This window comes from Apis florea, unplaced genomic scaffold, assembly GCF_048593485.1.
Source record: "Apis florea isolate Af1SG1 unplaced genomic scaffold, ASM4859348v1 contig_3496_pilon, whole genome shotgun sequence".
NCBI lineage: Eukaryota > Metazoa > Arthropoda > Insecta > Hymenoptera > Apidae > Apis > Apis florea.
The window spans coordinates 3,739,605-3,752,172 of NW_028256773.1; the positions used below are offsets into that span (position 1 = coordinate 3,739,605).

At 20.2% G+C, this 12,568-nt stretch overlaps 3 protein-coding genes and 1 long non-coding RNA gene across 6 annotated transcripts; 1 reads left to right on the plus strand and 3 right to left on the minus strand.

The window, feature by feature from the left end:
• Positions 1–9: 9 nt before the first annotated feature.
• On the minus strand, positions 10–3,090 carry LOC100871089 (GMP reductase 1). The gene is made up of 6 exons (XM_003690625.4): positions 2,605–3,090; positions 2,065–2,184; positions 1,643–1,900; positions 1,310–1,498; positions 1,019–1,218; positions 10–920 (listed from the first exon to the last, which is right to left on the minus strand). The coding sequence occupies exons 1-6, from the start codon at positions 2,689–2,691 to the stop codon at positions 725–727; spliced, it is 1,050 nt and encodes a 349-aa protein (XP_003690673.1). The 5' UTR covers positions 2,692–3,090; the 3' UTR covers positions 10–724.
• On the plus strand, positions 3,086–8,778 carry LOC147656748 (uncharacterized). 2 transcript variants are annotated; one of them, XR_015293651.1, is made up of 3 exons: positions 3,086–3,196; positions 8,191–8,314; positions 8,574–8,778. It is a non-coding gene; the product is annotated as an uncharacterized LOC147656748 (long non-coding RNA). The 2 variants fall into 2 exon arrangements; XR_015293652.1 differs by lacking the exon at positions 3,086–3,196 and adding an exon at positions 7,419–7,567.
• On the minus strand, positions 3,768–6,819 carry Fkbp59 (FK506-binding protein 59kD). Of its 2 annotated transcripts, none has more exons than XM_012494801.3 (6): positions 6,301–6,819; positions 5,626–5,962; positions 5,370–5,490; positions 5,015–5,262; positions 4,415–4,921; positions 3,768–4,169 (listed from the first exon to the last, which is right to left on the minus strand). In XM_012494801.3, exons 2-6 carry the CDS (start codon positions 5,959–5,961, stop codon positions 4,002–4,004), a joined length of 1,380 nt encoding a protein of 459 aa, XP_012350255.1. In that variant the 5' UTR covers position 5,962; positions 6,301–6,819; the 3' UTR covers positions 3,768–4,001. The 2 variants fall into 2 exon arrangements, with proteins under 2 accessions (XP_012350255.1, XP_012350257.1); XM_012494803.3 differs by having other exon boundaries at positions 3,768–4,180.
• A 231-nt stretch (positions 8,779–9,009) lies between the features above and the next one.
• Snap29 (Synaptosomal-associated protein 29kDa) lies at positions 9,010–11,742 on the minus strand. The gene is made up of 2 exons (XM_003690646.3): positions 11,257–11,742; positions 9,010–10,888 (listed from the first exon to the last, which is right to left on the minus strand). Exons 1-2 carry the CDS (start codon positions 11,527–11,529, stop codon positions 10,373–10,375), a joined length of 789 nt encoding a protein of 262 aa, XP_003690694.1. The 5' UTR covers positions 11,530–11,742; the 3' UTR covers positions 9,010–10,372.
• Positions 11,743–12,568: the final 826 nt, after the last annotated feature.

A 12,568-nucleotide genomic window follows, 5' to 3' on the forward strand; every position in this document is an offset into this window, starting at 1 on the left:
GAAGACAGATTTTTTAATAAAAAATATGTTCTAAGATTTAATTATTTATTATACATAAAATAATTGCCAATTAATCATTTAAGAATTTCAACTTTTAATATTTCTATGAGTGTTTTGTTTAGAATATATGTATTATCATATACATATATATTTAAAACAATTTATACTATATCCATGCATTGTACATAAATTTACTTTATACATATGTACATATGTAATTAACTTAATAAAAGCTATGTATATATATGTGTATCAAACACACGATCTTGCTGACTTTACAGAAACATTTTAAAAAATATATTTGTGAATATTTCATTCTAGTATCTTGATATTTCTATTTATATATTGAATTGGTATAATAATATATGCGTATGTAAATATATAATTAAGAATGAAATATTCATAAAAAATATATGTGTTTATATATATATATATATATATATATATATATATATACACATACATATACACATATACATATATTTATATATATTATATATATATAAAGAAGGTACATATTTGTGCCATTAAGCGTTATATCTTTCAAACTCACTCAATTCAATGCAATTTAAAATTGCCATTAAAACGTATGTACACTTACATTAATTGAAGCTTTTGAATTTTTATATAAACATTATTTGCCAGCAAATAATAGCATTTGTTAATTGACTCAATAATAATAGTTATCCTAAATGTGTACTACAATAAATTAATTTGAATAACTTCAGATTTCTGGTGGTGGACCATACATTGGATTTAATTGTTGTGTACAACGTATAAATGTAGCACGTCGTGGTAGTTCACGTAATCGTTCAGCTCCTGTGTATGTGCATGCTGATCGCAAACCACCCAATATATCCAATACAGTACTTTCTACTAGACCTTTGTAAGGCACTTCCACAGTTTTGCCTTCTGATGATCTAAAAGAATTCAAAAGAGAAAATGTAAAAAAATCAAGAGTATATAATTCACTTTTCAAAATATAATCTTATTTATATTATTTGTGTTGTTTATTAACCTATATTCAGCAACACCAGCATGCTTCTTCATTGCTGTACTTGAAGCCATACCATAAAAAAGCTTGTATTTTTTTCCATTTTTTTCTATAGTATCACCTCCACATTCCTCATGACCAGCAAACATACCACCTGCCATTACAAAATCTGCTCCAGCACCAAAAGCTTTTGCTATATCACCTGGACAAGTACAACCACCATCCTACAACAAAATATATTTTTTAATAAATTATATACAATTTAAATAAAAAATAAGATTAATATATGTACAAAAATAATATATTATTATTTACTGAAATAATGTGTCCTTTTAAACCATGAGCTGCATCTGCACATTCAATTACAGCACTTAATTGTGGATATCCTACACCAGTTTTCATTCGTGTAGTGCATACAGATCCAGGACCAATTCCAACTTTTATTATATCTGCTCCAGATAATATTAACTCTTCTACCATTTCACCAGTAACTACATTCCCTGCCTGTAATAGTAATAATTTTTACTTTTAAATACAGAAAGTATTTTTAAATAATTAAAGATTAATATTAAAGATAGTAATTCAAGAAGTAATATTTTTGTTATTTTCTCTTTTAAAAAATTATAATATGATAATATAATTACTTACAATAATTGTATGATTAGGAAACTCTGCTCTCACTTTTCTAACATATTCAACAAAATGTTGAGAATAACCATTAGCAACATCTAAACAGATAAAAGATAATTCTGGTACAGATGTTAGAACATTTGATAATCGTTCAAAGTCTTCCTTTCCTGTACCAGAACTAGCAGCTACATATTTAAGGTCTTTAGGATTTTCAGTAGCAAAATTTTTCCATTCTTCTACTGAATAATATTTATGAATAGTAGTAAAAAGACCATACTAAAATATAATAATTTGATATGACAATTAATATTTTTTAGTTATTTGAATTATTTATTCATTTATAATTTATAATATTTTTTTATATATATCATTATATATAATTTTATTATAAATATTAATTTTTATTATAATAAAATTGAAATAAATATATAAATATATACCTTTGCTAAAGCTTTAGCCATTTCAAATGTTCCTACTGTATCCATATTTGAAGCAATTATTGGTACTCCCTTGTAAATTTGTTTTGAATTACGAAATGTGATTTCCGTAAATAAATCGACCTAAAATTTAGCATATTTTTATCATTAATATTAAATAAAAAAGTTTCTAAATCAATGTTTATAAAGAATGTAATATATATAAATGTATATGTGATTAATTAGTAAATTATAAATGTATTTTTTATAAATATGTTATATTGTTATCTATTAAATAAGAAGTTTTTAATATAAAATAATTTTAAAAAATAAGAAAAATAAGATTCTTATGTTCATATTAAAAAATATATTTTGTCCTCAATATTTCTTTTATATAAATATAGGGAAAAAAATTATTATTTTACAAGTAAAATTTATTAAAAATATATTTTTTTATTGTTTTATGTTAATTATGTATGAAACATAATTAAATTTTATAAAAAAAGAGATGAAACAAAAATATAGACTATAAATCTTTATAAACTTTATATAAATATTACTTACATCGGATCTACTTTTTAATGTACTTCTTTTTGGACGTAATAAAACATCTTTAAAATCTAATTTAATATCATTTATAATATTAGGCATTTTAAAAGACAATTAATTTTTCATTCACTTTTAGTAGACGGCTTAGATCCACTTTTATCGAAGAATAAGGATTATATGAGTAGTTTCGCGGCGATCGCTTATTTTTAATAGTCATGTGAATTTGTGTTAGTAATGCACATTAAAACATATCATTGGTTAAGGTATCAAATAATGTATAAAAATCACCAATAAGATTGCAAGATATATTATGGTATTTATTAAACTCTGTAAATAACCAATAATTTAACAAATATTTAATATTTATTTTGTAGATTAATAATTATTTTAAAAATTATTTATCATGAATTTTAAATTTCTATACAAATTTATTTGATATATATCAATATATTTATATCTTTCAATTATGAATTACGCTTTACAAATAAAAAATTATATTGTAATCAAGACAGACGGAGTTCAATTAATAGTTGATTATCTTGTCTCAATTTATCTCAATTGTCTTCTTATTGTGATTCAATACGATTGTTGCTAAGCGAAAATTTTTGTAAGAAGCTATATATGTTATTTTTTAATTTTAAAGTTTTGAAAATGAAGAAATATGGAATTGACATATTTAAAATAATATATATAATGTTACTAAAATAATAATTTTTAAAAATGAACATATTTTTATACAATTTTTAGAAATTTTTTAAAAATTTTCATATTACATATTTATTAACATATTACTTTTTATTTAGAATTTTTAGGATAAGAAAAATAGTTTTGTTATTAAATATTAATTAAATAAATAAATATAATAATATTAATAAAATATTACTTACCTTAACATATTATAATAATAATTTACAAAATTTTTTATAAAAATAGCAATAAAGTAATTTGTACAAATAATTGTTCAAGAATTATATATTATTTAGTTTTATCATACTGCATTTACAATTTTATGAAATGAAAAATATATATTGCTAAAGTATATATAATTTTAAATATAATTTTGATAGAATAAATTAGTGACAGAACACCAATTAGAATTATTAGAATTGCAAAATGAATATCTATTAAATTATAATTCTTGTTTGTACAGTTTGAATTTATATAAAAAATGAAAAAGATTTCAAGCAAGAAAGTTTTATTTTTTTAAGTTCTGATTTTGTTATGCAAAATGGTAATTTTTTTGACTAGGATGCATAATATTACAGAATATTAATTAACTATATAATATGCATCTTTGTATATGTAGACATATTTGAAACACATTAGAAACCCATTAGAATAATTAACAAAATTTCATACTGGCAGTTAAAAATGAGGCAGTGTAAGGAACGGGATAGAGGATGATCAATATTTTACATATTTTGAAATTCATCAGTACCATTAGCATTAAGCATAAGTATATTAGGATTTTCCTTTTCAAAGGCAGTTGCATCTCTACCTCCAGGTCGTTCTTCTTGACCCCATTCACCCAAGGCCCCACACATCACATCTGGTTGTTCTCGCAATTTCTCCTCTTCCTTCTGTGACATTACTAACAATTTATGGTCAAACATATCACATCAATATAATTTAGAAATTTATTTCATATATTTTATATGATGTAAATTTAATCAACATTATTTATTTTTTTTATTATGAATTATAATATTATAATTATAAAGGACATGCTATTAATAATTAAAATCATACATATAAGTAATGAATAAATAATTGCAATCCTACATAATACATATATTACATAAGATTATTATTGTTTTTCACAAACCTGTTTATCTTCTTGTGCAAATTTATCAAACATATTTGCATATAGCTTTTTCTCTTTTGCTAATTGCTTTTTAATGAGATTATTGCAAACTCCAATTTGTTTCACAGCTGCTGTATTTTTTGGTTCTACTTTCAAAACCTCTTGAAAATCTTTAATTGCAATTTCAGGTGATGCTAATGCAAGATATGCTTGTCCTCTTCTAAAAAGTGCTTTTTCATTTTGTGGACTTAACTTCAAAGCTTCATTACATGAATCTTTTGCTTCAACATTATGATCTAATTTTAAATAACATAATGCCAAATTTAAATGTGCTGATAAAATAAGATTATTTCTTTCTATTTTCAGATCTCCTTCAAAGTCTTCTCCATATTCTAAAACTGAAGTAATTTTTTTATACATTTTAATTGCTAAGTTGTATTTATTTGCTTTGAAATAATTTGTCCCTTTCTCTTTGTACATCTTAGCTAAGTCTATCTGTTCATGATTTTTCAAGGACCAAACTTCTACCTGAAACATACATTAATTAAAAAATAATATCTGAAACGCAACATACATTAATTAAAAAAATTATTATTTTACATGTCACAATAAAATAATTACTTTTTCAAAGTTTTTTAATTCTACTATATATTCTACAGTTGCATTTGGTGGAATGTCAAATTCAGGTTTTCCTATGTTCTTAAATGCATATTTGCTTTTAATTATAAGTTTTGATTTTTCTCCACTTTTAAAGCTTTCTAAAGCTTTTTCAATACCCTCTATAACACCACAATCTTCTCCTTCTCCGAGGTTGAATTGTACATCTCTATCTTCAAATACTTTCCCATTGTACATTCCCATTAAATGTACTAAAAAGCAATAAATTTGAAATACAAATTTTTATGTTATAAAATACAAAAATACAAAATGTTATTTAAATTTTCATAAAATGAAAATATTACAAAATTATATTTACCATTTACTAAAGCTCCTTCTTGTGGAGTGATATAATCTTTTCCTTGTATAATTTGATGCCTCTCAATACTTCCATTCTTCTCAGGACTTAAATCTTCTCCTTTCCAACTAATCATTTCGATCTAATAAAGAAAAATATATAACATTGAAATATATACATTTCATAACATTGAATTTTTAATGAAATGAAATCTAAAATATATTATTAATAAAGAATAATATTTTTATGTAGTTAAAATTAATGTTTAATAACTTACTTCAAATTTAAGTGTTGCATTTGGAGGAATTTTAGGTGGACTACCATTTTTTCCATATGCATATTCAGGAGCACAAGTCAATAATGCAATTTCACCTTTTTTCATAGTTGCTACTCCTATATCCCATGCTTTGATAACTGATCCTTTTTTAAGTTCAAATTGAAATGGTTCATTACGATCTTTGCTTGAATCAAACTTTGTTCCATCCAATAAGGTACCAGTATAATGGACTGTTACATTGCTTCCAGAAGATGGAATTTCATCTCCAATACCTTCCTTGATTATTTCTTTCATAACACCTCCATCCTTATTAGGAGATATATCAATTGCAGCCATTCTAAATTAAAAAAAGAATTGAATAAATATTATATCTATTTATATTTAATATTTTATATTATTAAAAATGATAAATTTGATTCTATTTAAAAACCGCAAAATAATGATATATGACATAAACAATGATATTAAAAGAAAATTTTTTAAAAACATAATATTATAAAAAGTAATAAATTAAAAATTAATTTATATCATACAATGTCTTTATAATTCTTAATAAAAATAAATGACGTTAATGGAACTAACGAAAAATAATATGTACATAAATATGTTTATTCAGCAAAAAGAAATGAAAGTATATATATAAAATTAAATAATATATATTGCAAGAATACTTACTTATTTTAAATCTTTAAATAATATTTTTGTAATTCAATAACACTTTACGTAATACTGAAAACACGTTCCAGGCAGATGATTCCAGAAACTAACTGGTCTTGCAGTTCGTTTAAAGTAATCAATTTCATAGAACTTACCAGAAATTCTAAAGCTTCATTTTCGTATCGATTATCGACTTTTAGTTATGATATCTCGATTTTAATATCGATATAATTTATTATGAGTATCGATTATATTTTTATTTTTGAAACAATTCAATTTTTCTTTCAATCTTTTTCATACAATTTATATTATTAATTTTATTAATATAAAATTATTGAATAAATGAAATGCAATATATAATTATATTAATTTAATTATTATATTCATTATAGATTTTATTTTATAATTCAAAATATTAATATTCATTAAAATTATTACATTTTACTTATACAATATAGTTATATATTGTATTCTTTGAATTATTTATCGAGGATTCTATTTATTCTATATTTATTCTTATGTATATTTATTTTATGTAATCAATATTTTGTAATCAAGTATTTGATGATATGATAAATTTTACATTTATTTTTCAGTTTTTTTATAATTAAATTTATTTCCATTATATTATTTTTGAAAATAAAGAATATTAATAAAAATAAAATATATCGTATGTTTCTTTTTATTAATTTGCAATTGAAAATATTTTGTAATTATATACTTATAATTTAATTAATTATAGACAATTAATTATATTAGTTATAAAGGAATCATTTTTTAATTTGGGATATATAATAAATAGAATAATATGTATATATAAAATGTATTTATTTATATATAATATAAATAATAAATTAATAAATAATAATAAATAATATAAATAATAAATTAAATTACACAAAAACAAATAATTTATTTGTAAATCAAATTTTTAATATTTTTTTCATTTAATATTTTTTATATCATCTTTTTCTGTTACAATAAGATTTGAAAATAGTTAAGATCACACTTTATTTTTTACTGCAATTGAATTCTACAATAACTGAATAAAATGATTTTTAAGTATTACAGAAAAGTAATATTAACACAAAACAAAGATAAAAATATATAATTATTATAGAAGATTACAGGAAACGTTTTCTGAAAGATAAACATCATAATTGTACTATGTAACTAGTATAAATATGCAGGTATTCATATTGTGACAGTTTCGTTTCAATTTCTATATCTCAAGATGAAATTGTATAAAATACATTTATTTTTTTTTATATTACTTTGCATCGCGGTAAGATTTTAATAACATTTTCATATTATTTATTACACATTCAAGTTCAAATCTATTTGTTTATAATTTATCATTATTTATTTTAAAATTTATTTTATTTATCATTTTTTAAATTTTGTTATCAGTATACTAGTTTGAATATATAAATCTATATCATTAATAATTAAGATTAGATAATAGTTAATATTATAAGCAAAAATATGCACATAAAAATTAATAATATTTTTATATAACTATTATATAATTATGATAAATTTATGTTGTTACAATCTTGCAATTTTTATCTAGTTTCTAAAATAATTTATCTGAAATAAAAAAAGCGTTCCATTATCGCTAATTATGCTGTGCATTATGAAATGATATATTATTTTATAATAATAATTTAAATTTTATAATTTTTATTACAAATAATATTCTTTATTCTTATTTCTTTTGTTATTAATTTTGCATACTTTTAAATTATATAGTTCCGTGATATAAATAAACACTTTTGAATGTTATATTTATAAGGTAATTTAAATCGATATTTGTGATAATTTCAAATTTTTTTTAAATAAAATCATATTTTTTAAAAAATTAATTTTTTTTGATATTATTTCAATATATATTTTTTTTATTGATAGGCGTCAGTGATTTCTATAAATATACCATCTACCATGCACCATCATGAAGGAAAAGCAGGTTGTCGATGGTTTAATAACGGAAATGGCAACAATGGAAGAACTAATAGTACTAATAGCACAAACGGTAATGAGTGAAAAAATTTATATAAAGACAAATATTTTTAAATTAATAAATTTAAAAATTTTCACAAATATTTAATTCTTATTTCTGCAAATGCAATTGATCTGATATCCTATGTAAATGTATTAATTTGAAATTTATATACAAATTAAATTTGAACATTATAAATAATTACATATACATATTTTTAAATATTTTAGTTTAAAATATTTTTTTTTAGAAATTTATATAATATCATTAAATTTATTGAATTGCTTTACAGCTGGATAAAATAAAGAATCTTAATGCAGACAAACCAATAAGAATGGAAAAATATAAAATGAAAATAAAATTATATAATAAATATAAAATTAATAAAATATTGTAGAGCAATTATTTTTGTGCAAAAAAATAAATAAAAAAAATTTATTTACACATTATTATTATGTTTTTAATATTTTAAATAAAAAAAAGTTTGAATTTATAAATATTATATTTTTTCTATTTTCTTTTCCATAAAGTGATTTACTGAAGAACATTATTTTATTAATTGTATATCTAAATAATCCTTTTTTTCATTATTATTATTTTATATATATATATATAATAATTTTCTTTTATTTTATTAAAATATATAAAAATATAAAAGATTTAATATTGTAAGAAAATTTCTATTAAGATAACATTTTTAAAGGAAAGAAAAAATAACTAAAGATAAGTATACATATATATAAATATGATAAATTTATACATTCATACACATATGCAATAATACATCATTATTAATATTATATCAAACATATAAAGTTTAAAATATAATTTAAATAAGATCTCATGAGCATAATACATTTCATTTTTTAATTTTCTCAATAACATTGGCAGTGAAATTTATATTTTACTTATGAATTATGAATATTTCCTTACACAAGTAATTTGCCATACATATATAGATATATTATATATTATATTATATATAGATATATTATACATTATGTATAAAATAATATTAAAGTGAGATTAATGCTTAAGTGAATTTTATTGAAAACTCATAGTCTATCTTCTTTCTTATATTATTTTCAATATTTGTATTTGAATTTGATGTTTATTAATAAAAAGAATAAAAAGTAGATATGCACAAATAATAATTTGTATAAATATTTGTACATTTTCATTATAACTAATTATTTTAAGAAAAAATTTCTTTTAGATTACTAGATTTTATAATATATAAGTATTGTTATATTTATTTATATACAAGATTATACCTATGTGCAATTTTATTGTAAATTATCTTATAAATAACATAAATATATTATAATGTGATATTGATGCAATTTTTAATAAATATATAGAACATTGTTTTTAGAATTATATTTTTAAATTTATTTTCTACAATTTAAATATTTCTCATAATTTTTAATATTTATTATTAATCTATTTAATTCATATATAATATATTTATCAATGTTTTACATAATGTTTCCAATAACAATGTTCACTTTCACAATAATTTTAGTAAAATTTACTAACAATGTTAAATTGTTATTAAATATAAAATATTAATTACTAACGTAATATCAATTATTACGTTACAATGATTTTTTATCACAGTATTTTTTTTTTTTTTAGTATTTAGTTCATTAGTTAAAATATAAAATACAAAACATAATAAAAAGATGATTTAAATCTTAATATAAAATTTACAAAAATTTTAGCTTAATAATTTTAACAGGAATGTTAAAGGTAATTTGATTTGCTGAAAAGAAAGAAAAAATATATATAATATATTTAATTTTAAATTTAAATTATTATACCATATACATAATACATAAAAATAAGACTAATAGTTGAAATATATGAAAGTGAGTTGTTTTTTTATGTTATACTATATGAGATTTTATATAATTATAACTCATATTTTGCAAAATATAAAATAATTTTATAATATACATAATATGTATAAAATTTTTTCAAATTTGACTAAATAAGGCAATATTTATTATGCATTCATTTACAGCTTTGAAATATATGAAATTTAATATACTAAACATATTTATTTTATTTTCTTTCTTGTATTGTTATTTATTTTTTCAACAAATGAGTAAGATCTTTATTTTGTTTCTGAAGCATAATATCTGTCTTTTCTGCTTTATCTGTTATATTATCAATCAAATCATTTTGTAAATCTATTTCTTCTGATAATCCTATTGCTAAACCTTTCAATCTAGCTAATGAACCACTCATTTCATCTAAATTTTTTTCTAATATTTTGTTTACATTATTACTTAAACGATTTGTATTCTCTGCATCATCTATACCACGTAATTTTAATGCTGAACTTGTATTAATTATATTAGTCTGTACTTGTTCTAAAGAATTAGATAAAGCAGGAGATGCCATAGATTCTGAGCTGGAAGATTCTGATAATATTGTTGATGGTATTGGTGCATCCATTGATTTACCACTGAGATAATTTTTAAGACTTCCAAATACACTTTTTATTCCTTGGATATGTTTCTGACTAAACCTTAATGTACTATTGATATCATCTAGTCTTTTTTCCGTTCTTTCCAATTGTTCTCTCTGTCTAATGAGTTCCTAAAATAAAACCATTAATACTAATAAATATAAATTAAAAATCATTAAAAAAAAAATGTACTAAAAAAATATATTTAAATGCATGCAAAATATGCATGTAAAATATAAAAAGATATATAATATATAAAAAATTAAATTTTTTAAATATATTCTAATCTAAATAGGTATCATATAAATATGTTATATGATACTTTATTTTCAATAAGAACAAATATATAAAAATATAGATATAAAACTATATGATATATTTTAAGAAAGATATTTAAAATAATAATAATCATATATTATAGAAATATATACATGTATAAAATATTTATTATAATTATTAGTTATATTACAATTAAATTATGTTAAATTTTTGCAGTTACCTCTGCAGTAGCAGCTCCAATTTGTTCAGAATCTCTTAATAAAGAAATAGATCTTTCCGTTGATTGTATTGTACGTTCTTCTATTTCTTTTTTTCGTTGAAATAATTGTTGACGCTTTTGTTCGAATTCGTTGTCAGAATTATTATAATGATTGTAAGTCATACGAGCAGAAGATCTCGATGGTGCACTTTTAAGAAACGTTTCATCATCAATGTCATCTTCAAGAGAAAAAAATGGATTTTTTGGATCACTTAAGTAATTCTGACTTGCCATTTCGTAGCACAGCACACACTAAATGATTTTTTTTTTTTTTTAAGTTTTTAAAGTCTGGTTAGTTATTCCGACAAAGTGACATTCGTAGACACGTAAGATCTAAAGATATGTTATACTAGATGGCATTCTATGCGTAAGTGAATATATAGATATACCATCAGTGATTCTCAAATTCATTTTATTGATAAATTATTAATTTTTTAAATTTAAATTGTAAGTTTTATTTGAAATATGAAAAGATTAATTTAGAATAATTTTTAATTACTTTTAAATACAAATTAAATATAATTAAAAATAAGTTTCATCTCTTGAATGCTTTTAAAGAAATATTTTTTAATTCAAGAGATGGTGCTGATCTTCAATTCTTATATTTTCTTATTCTGTTTTTGAAGAAATATTATTGACATTTAAATGGTATTGACAGTCAATTCTTATACTATTTCTATCTTTTTGTTGTTATGTTTCATTTATAGTATGAAGATGGCGGTAGTATCGCAATTTTTATCCTATTTCCCTTTTTCCTTATTATTTGTTTTTGTTGTCTTATTCGCATGATCAGAGAGGAAATACAGAATGTCAATTGAATAACACATTTATTATTTTTCTTTTAAAACTACAATGTATTTTAATTTGTAATGTAAAAAATACAAATATTATATTTTAAGCTATTAATATATCTAAAATGATAATCTTTAAAAAATAATATACTTTGCTATATTATAACATGAGTATTCAAAATAAATTATGAGTAAAAATCTGATAAAATGAAAAATAAATTACAAGTAATATGCATTATAGTATTTTTTTTGATTTTTAAAAAGATATGATTTTTAAAAAATAACGAAATAAAATTTATTTTTAATTCTCATTTAATAAAAATAATTTTATAATTGAAAAAATATATGCGATAATTTGAAATCACTATTTCAATTAGTTATTTCACAATCAGTTTAATAATATGAATATGATTATATTTAAAATGTAGTATTTTATATATGATTATAATTTATTCAAAAGATGTATTCCATTCTTCAAAAGT

What these genes read in the sequence shown, in the direction of transcription:
- Snap29 (XM_003690646.3), bottom strand. Translation starts at nt 11,529, where the DNA reads ATGGCAAGTCAGAATTACTTAAGTGATCCAAAAAATCCATTTTTTTCT. An exon ending in TTGGAGCTGCTACTGCAGAG is followed by an intron (nt 10,889 to 11,256) that starts GTAACTGCAAAA and finishes GTTTTATTTTAG; the next exon opens with GAACTCATTAGACAGAGAGA.
- LOC100871089 (XM_003690625.4), bottom strand. Translation starts at nt 2,691, where the DNA reads ATGCCTAATATTATAAATGATATTAAATTAGATTTTAAAGATGTTTTA. An exon ending in TGGCTAAAGCTTTAGCAAAG is followed by an intron (nt 1,901 to 2,064) that starts GTATATATTTAT and finishes ATTATATTTTAG; the next exon opens with TATGGTCTTTTTACTACTAT. An exon ending in TTCCTAATCATACAATTATT is followed by an intron (nt 1,499 to 1,642) that starts GTAAGTAATTAT and finishes TTACTATTACAG; the next exon opens with GCAGGGAATGTAGTTACTGG.
- Fkbp59 (XM_012494801.3), bottom strand. Translation starts at nt 5,961, where the DNA reads ATGGCTGCAATTGATATATCTCCTAATAAGGATGGAGGTGTTATGAAA. An exon ending in AGAAGGAGCTTTAGTAAATG is followed by an intron (nt 5,263 to 5,369) that starts GTAAATATAATT and finishes ATTGCTTTTTAG; the next exon opens with TACATTTAATGGGAATGTAC. An exon ending in AATTAAAAAACTTTGAAAAA is followed by an intron (nt 4,922 to 5,014) that starts GTAATTATTTTA and finishes TGTATGTTTCAG; the next exon opens with GTAGAAGTTTGGTCCTTGAA.